The sequence below is a fragment of the Varanus komodoensis genome, unplaced genomic scaffold, assembly GCF_004798865.1.
Source record: "Varanus komodoensis strain SLA01 unplaced genomic scaffold, ASM479886v1 scaffold10, whole genome shotgun sequence".
Taxonomy (NCBI): domain Eukaryota; kingdom Metazoa; phylum Chordata; class Lepidosauria; order Squamata; family Varanidae; genus Varanus; species Varanus komodoensis.
In genome coordinates, this window is record NW_025335269.1 from 34,489,990 (window position 1) to 34,497,346 (window position 7,357).

Below are 7,357 nucleotides of genomic sequence, written 5' to 3' on the forward strand. Positions count from 1 at the left end.
TATATGAACAATTAACTGTTTATTCAGTCATTTTTTGCACTTTACAGCTGAAACTCTGGAAACTCAAAAACAACGTCTTTGCCTGTGAGTTTCTTGTAGACACCAGAAAATGTTTCTACCTGCAAAGAAAAGTAACAGAAGTTAGCAACTGCTATATGGAACTATAATTTTCTACAAGACATCAAGTTCTTCTTGTTTTCTACACTAACATTTAGGACTATGCCCTACATTGTTTGTTTCTTAGAATTGTTTGCTAACTCTGAAAGAATAGGAATATAAAGGAGTTTGGCAAATAAGCTTTCTGAACTGAAAATGAACACTCAGATTAATGCCACAAAATGATACCGTGTGTCACCACACTTTTATGGAGGCACAGTAGTTTACACTTGGACCAAAGTTATGACCAACTAGTGTCAAAGTTTGCCATTTGAATTCTAATGCTTCTATTAGTGACTGGAAACAGCTTTGTCATGTTTTTGGAATGCATCCACCAACAGTAACAACATTCATGTACTGACAATTAGGTAGCTGAAAAGCAAAGGAGGATAAATTAATCTTCCTACTTTTGGAGCATGCCTGTCACTAAATGGAGGTTGTTTCATAGATTAAGCAATTAAGCATCTAAAAGGCTCCAAGCTGATGATTTACTCAATTAATCACAAATGGGACTCATCCTTGCTACTTTAGAAGGCAATGAAAGACCACTTCAGCCCCAAAATTTGAGCCACTTTTCCTGAATGGCTGCTTATGAAACAGTTAGACCAGCAGGTACAGATGCAGAGTCAGAACCAGGCAACCTTAAATTCAAGATGTACTTTCAGAATCAGAAACAAAGCAGTCAGTGCAGTCCTCCTATTCTGAAATCAGATGGACACTACTGATCAAGATGAGTCTAGCATCAAGACTAGGCTAACAAGTTATGTAATCATGACTACAGTAATAAAGTGAAGAAATAAGTAGTCACAGAATGTAGCCTTCCCAAGCACTGTGGGACAAAACATTTTAGGGCATTTCTAGAAATCTAACTTTTAGTTTTTGTAGGTAAAAACTGCTTAAATGATAGCATCCTAGCTATGTCCACTACTTGCACGAATCCTCATACCAATAGCTGTCTCTCCAAATCTACAGTAGGTAGAACAAGGAATCTCTAGGCTATGGGCTAAATACAGCCAGTGAGAGGACCAAACAGGGCCTGCAAGCTTCTCCCCAATCCCTGCTACCATCTTCAGAGAAAGCAATTTTCCCTGATCCACGCCACCCCTTTGCAGAGCACCTGGTGTGGCAAAAGCTAACTCTCTCCTGCTGCAATCATATTTTTAAAAAACTTCCAATGGGGACTTCTCACAGCCCAATTGCAAATGGATATTGTGAAAGAAGGGTGTTCGGTAGTGGGGAATGTGTGACTTTAGAGAGAACAAGTATGAAAATGTGTGAATGCGGTACCGGGGTGACCACATGCCAACAATGGTATGGTCTTGCCCACTGTGAGTGTAATGGAATGCAGTGCTAGCACACAACTCCCAGCCCTACTTGCCTGAAGTAGATTTGCTTCAGGGCAAAGAAGGTTCCCCATCTCTGGAATATAAGATCAACAGGAAACAGCAATGGTACCTTCAGATAAATCTCCCCCTTCTTGATTCAATTTTATAGTTGTTGCAAGGAAAATGGATTTCTTCCAGAGTCCCAAAGGTCTGATCCTCAACAGCGTCAACACTGGTCAACCACAACAGCCAGAAGGCACTAGCGAGTGCTAACTGTTTATCTAGATATGACCTGTCAAATGTGCCTGCCTAAGGGATGTTTTGAGGCCTTCACAGTACTGATCTTCAAAGTTTGTCTGAGCAAACCACCATCACCAGGATCCTTACCTTGTGTTCAACATTGTTCTGTTGCGCTTTGTCTAAGTGGACCTTTATGAGCCGGCTGCCATCCAGTTTTACGCGAATTCTCTTGCCCACAATTTCACTGGGAAAAACCAGATCTTCAAGAATGGCATCATGCACTGCAGTAAGTGTACGGCTAGATAGGAACAGTGTGAAATTGGGATTTTTTATTTTTATTAATGCCGCCTTTTCTAACTTCTATTGAAGAAAATATTAGACTAACAAACAATGAAAGACTAGTTCACAGAACTGACTTTAGGTTAAAGCCTCTCTTTCAGTATTGATATTGTACTACCTATTGCTCCTCTTCTCACTTAAAAACAATTTAAATTTTTCTATTTGGGAAAGCAACGAACCCATCAGAAACCCATATACACAGGTGATCTGTACATTAGAAGAGCTATACATTAATAAAACACCTAGTTATTATTTTACAGTGCTCAAAACTAAGAAAGCCAGACACAATGTGCCAGTAAGCTATAACTGGAAGAAACTACAAGTAATCTTGCTCCTTAACAGATATAGCACAATAAACAAACCTTGCCTGAAGGACAAGAAAAACACTGTCCTCTTATCCACTACAAAGCTAAATATAATCCCAGGTAAGTTAAACTTGGGATTTTATTCCCAATGTCTGCATTCATAGATAAACCAGAAATCTATAGAATTCTGGCTTACTATGAATAAGCAGTGTTTTGGTGGATGGAACCTTTTTGCTCCTGAATTGCTTATTGCCACTGTTAGGAATGGCTTAGCATACCAGAAGTCCAAAGCCTAGCATGTCATCTGAATCATGCTTCTCATTTGCTACTCCCAAACAAGTCAGGAGTAATAAACCAAGAGTCCCAGTTCCATTGATTTGCTGCACTTCCAATTCCAGTAAATCTGGATGCTCTCCAAGTCACACAGGAACACACCTGCAGTCCATTAGTGATAAGCTAAGATTGCCCAGAGTTCTGCCTTGCCCTTAGGACAAATAAGACAAACGTAATTTCATACTGTCACAAATAGAAATTTCATAGGAACACTTCACCTCTCCTCCAATAAGTCAATCACTTTTATTGCTTTGCCAAAGAGGATAGAGATTGTGACTTTGCAGTGCTTTCCAAACTAGGCCAAGATGGTGTGCGTCTTAAGAGTAAAAAAAGCAAGCAACCTGGCACCCTCCAGATGTTACAACTTCTGTCAACCATAGGCAGCCTGGTCAATAAAGGCTGATAGTTCTACTCCAAAATATTTGGATAGCACTTGCTTGAGAGCATGGCCATAATGCCATCCCCTCCAACAAGTGGGTAGCAAAGATCCACAGCATAGATTTTGCCTCTGCTTAAGTTGGGTTTAGTTATCTATAGCAGAGCTCTGGTAAATCTTCATTACTGTGAGAAGCCAGAAGTAATTAAATGAAATAAAACCTGAAAGCATGGTATTGCCTCTAGTGCTTTTTGGGTGGCAGTAACGGATGGTTCAAAAAACTTGAGTTCTTTAGAACAAATGTACCAGTTTTTTTTTCATATACACAGACTTAGACTTCAAAGGCCTCATTAAACCAAGTCATCTCTGAACAGTTTTAGAAACACAGGAGGCACCTTATACCAAGGCTGGTTCAGTCTTAGTATTGTAGACACTGGACTCCCTGCACATAAAATATGTGCTCCTTCACTGAGTTATGGGGTCTGGTCCATGATTTCTACTTGGCAAGTGGCAATAAAGTAAAAACCACTCAAAATTAGTACAATTAACAAAAATCTTTTCTTGAACTTCTCCATGCCAGTAGAATGGATAGCTTTGCATAGGATTGTAACATACACACACATGAACACTTCTGTCTCATTCTAACAAACACTGCATATAAATTTCGATTACCTCCTGGGACGTTTTTGCTTGTTTTTTGTGCGGCTTTTTCTTGTTGGCTTTGGCAAAATTCTTCTCTGTTAAAAGAAGCATGAATTACACATTATCAGCATATTTAGAAAAGGTGGCACTTTACAAAAGACTGGATTTACTTCTTGTGGTCCTCAAATCAATTCCAGGTGGTGCTGTGCAATACATATGTATCTGCAAGTAGGACCTTATTCAGCAAGACTTGTGTATGCAGTACTTATGCAGCTTTTCATGGGCAAAACATTGCTTTGCCTCTACGAACACAGAATCCCGCTTCCTCAGACCAGCTTTGTAGAAATGCATATTAAGCTGTTACCTACCTGAGCAATGAACACCACATGTTTTCCACTGAATTTCTTCTCCAACTCACGAACTAACCGCACCTGAATCTTCTGGAAAGATTTCAGCTGAGGGACTGGTACAAATATAATGATGGCTTTTCTACCGCCACCCACTTCAATTTCCTAAGCAAAAACAGAGCTGGGGATGAACATGGTTTCAAATTGCAGTCTAAAATTTGCAGTGAGAGAACTTCCACATGTGAAACTGGCTCATCCCAACTGGGCAAGTTTTTCCTAGTGCTTGCTACCTGATCACTTAGCTGGAGGTGAAATCTTGAATTTTCTGCACACAAAGCATGTGCTCTCATATGGTTTGTCTGCATCTAGGCTAAACCACTAAATAACAGTAAACTACTGAATTAAAGCATTTAGATACTATCTCTGGGTGCAGAAACTGAGTGCCTTTGGTGGCCCTCCAAAGGCAGGAACAAAGACAAAGGAAGAGAGGAAATTGCCAGCATTTTGTAGCTCAAAGTTCTTATTATTTTAAGAGTTTTTTCCAACAAGTCAGGAGGATCAGACTTGGTTCCTCAGTTAGTTCTACTTGCTTACTTTGATCAAATCCAGCTGGACTCAAGCAAAGGTTAGCAGAAATAAACATTACCTAGTTTCTGGAAGGAGGCTATTTCTAATTGCATTATGCTACGTAATTAAAATATTAACTGTGTACTATGATAAATATCCGCAGCACAATCTTATGCATGTCTACTCAAAGGAAGTCCCATGCTCTGTGACATAATCCTACATAATGGTGTGTACAACTGTCATCTTAATGTTTTAATTTATGTATGTGCACCTGGAAATGTAAGTCAGACAAGGTGGAAACATACCAACACCACCATTTTCCATATAGTGTAATTTAAAATGTGTAACTATTCTGAGCACAACAGGTAATTTAGTTTACATGTGTCCTGCATGGTTTGTCTTCTCAGTAACCATGAATACTGAGAAGTTGTAGGAATATACAGGACGCCTCCACCAACAGCCTTTTCAGACAGGGGGAAAACTTTCTGTCCAACATTGTGGAATGGGACTCTACGTCATAGCCCCTAGTAGAGCTGCGCTCCCATATGCCACTTGGGCAGAGCCAGGCAAGAGCCACCTTGCTGGATGCCCATGTTGGATTATGTTTCAGGAAAAATATGCCACTCTCCACTTGCGTGCGCAATCAACAGAATTGCAGGGGGAAACCCCTATAAAAGAAACACTCCTGTACAAAGCTATGCAGTATATATTACATGCAAGAACGCATGCACTACGCATCTTGTGAACTTGACTGCAACCTGCATCATTGGGAAGCACGGTTTTAATTACCTTTGCTGCTGTGATGTTCAATTCTCTCAGCTGAGTCTTTAAGTCAGAATTCATCTCCAGCTCCAAGAGAGCCTACAGTCAAGGAAATTAAGGAAAAACGTATTACTTCAACTGCTTTAAGGGGCAAGTTTTAAAAGTCACCATTACATATATGGCAGATTAGTCTGATCTGGGCAAATGTTTTGGCATACAATTCCCATCAGCCATATGCTGAGGCATGATGGAAAGTGTCAGCCAAAGTATGTGAAGGGTTTCAAGTTGCCCTCCCTGGCCTAGCTAATCTGGAGCAATCACTAGCACCACATCTCAAATACACTGACAGCATAGTATCCCCATTTCAGTATAAATGTTGTTCCAACAGTATAGCAAAACATTCATGGCTGCAGCCCCCAAACCACTGCCTTTGCACCACAACTCAGCCTGCTTATAACAATTTTAATATTATACAAGTGTCAACTTGGCTCTAAAAGGATCAACACAGCTTCAAAGTTAAAATACTGTGCTATTATTCTGGACTGTAATCTAAAGATTGCAATCCTTACATTATAAGCAATAGAGCCAATATTGCCATTTGAAAGGGGCACATACCTGAGAGATGCCAGACTCAAATTCATCTGGCTTTTCGCCATTGGGCTTCACAATCTTTGCACTGGAACTGAACATGGCCTTTCTGCATTTCAAAGGAAACAAACATTTCAGTCTACTGTTAAAAATAATAACTGGCTCCTACCATGACAGAGAAAAACTGTACAGATTGCATCAGTTATATTACCTGACAGTCCTACTGACTTTAGCTTTAAATATGCATAATAAATAGCAAGTATGTCATTAACAGATGTACTATATAGACAAGTGACTGTAAGTTTTTAAGAAAATATTACATGAGCCAGCTCAGTCAGGAGCTTAATATCTGGCAGTACATAGAACACCATCTCTGAACACAATCTGTGTTTTTATAACATGCATACATATAAAAACAGTGCTCAACCTTACAATGTTGTTGAACAATCACCAAGAAAAAAATGCAATCACTTTTAACACTTAGGCAAAGCATTACACTGCTATGCATTACCAGAACTACGCACTTTACAAGTATTTAAATCAACTCTAACACCTCATACATAAGTTAAGCAGTAAACTTCCTAATAACCCCCCAAGTATTTGGAAAGAACTACTGTATTTAGAATCTTAAGCACCATGATTTAACTTAAATCTCATTCATACTCTAAGTAGGCCTACTCCTAGACACAAGCCCAGCAGTGGCGGGCTCGACTACTGCAGTAAGCCAGGCTGGCCATTCACTCAAACTAAACTTCAAGGCTTGAGCAAAGCAGCCTGCCTCTACCTTCACTTCTCCCTCCACAGGACACATGCTGAAGCAGACCATGTGCTCCTCGGGGAACGGCAACTGGGAAGAGTCGAAGAAGAGAGGGAGAGGAGCGGCTCTCTGTCGTCTCCTAAAAACTGCGCTCCAATGGGCTGTCCTGCCTAATGGTTAATGCTGCTGCTAACTCAAAGAGGGGTTTCACAGACGGAAAAAGGACCCTAAGGAAACCGAACAAGCGCCACTTGCCACAGACGGTGCATCAACCACACACGCCATGGGAGCCCCGCAGCCAGAAAAGAGTAAGAGCGGTTGCCGGCCTTCCCCCTCGATCGTTCCGTCTCCCAAGGCCTTTTCATACTAGCCCCAGGACTAGGTTCCGGCTCTTTTCCTGCTCCAGGCAGCCATCGGGCACTAGGGGACAGCCAATCCAACGCATCCCCGGGCACTCGGTCCAGATGGGCAGACTCGCACCAGCTCGACAAAGTATCACCGAAGCCCCCATGGAAAAACTTCCCGCGCCCCGCACCAGGCTCAGGCCGAACATACCTACCGCTATCAGCGCCGGCCTAAGGAAGAGGAAGAGTTCTCGCGAGAACACCTCAGGTTCCCGT

At 41.2% G+C, this 7,357-nt stretch overlaps 1 protein-coding gene and 1 non-coding gene across 3 annotated transcripts; both read right to left on the reverse strand.

Annotated features, from left to right (window-relative positions):
• Window positions 1–7,357, reverse strand: RPS7 (ribosomal protein S7). 2 transcript variants are annotated; one of them, XM_044418669.1, is made up of 7 exons: window positions 7,297–7,357; window positions 6,008–6,089; window positions 5,420–5,491; window positions 4,085–4,228; window positions 3,747–3,811; window positions 1,869–2,019; window positions 1–119 (listed from the first exon to the last, which is right to left on the reverse strand). In XM_044418669.1, exons 2-7 carry the CDS (start codon window positions 6,080–6,082, stop codon window positions 42–44), a joined length of 585 nt encoding a protein of 194 aa, XP_044274604.1. In that variant the 5' UTR covers window positions 6,083–6,089; window positions 7,297–7,357; the 3' UTR covers window positions 1–41. The 2 variants fall into 2 exon arrangements, with proteins under 2 accessions (XP_044274604.1, XP_044274612.1); XM_044418677.1 differs by having other exon boundaries at window positions 7,293–7,314.
• LOC123017713 lies at window positions 5,008–5,228 on the reverse strand. The gene has a single exon (XR_006413653.1). It is a non-coding gene; the product is annotated as a small nucleolar RNA SNORA73 family (small nucleolar RNA).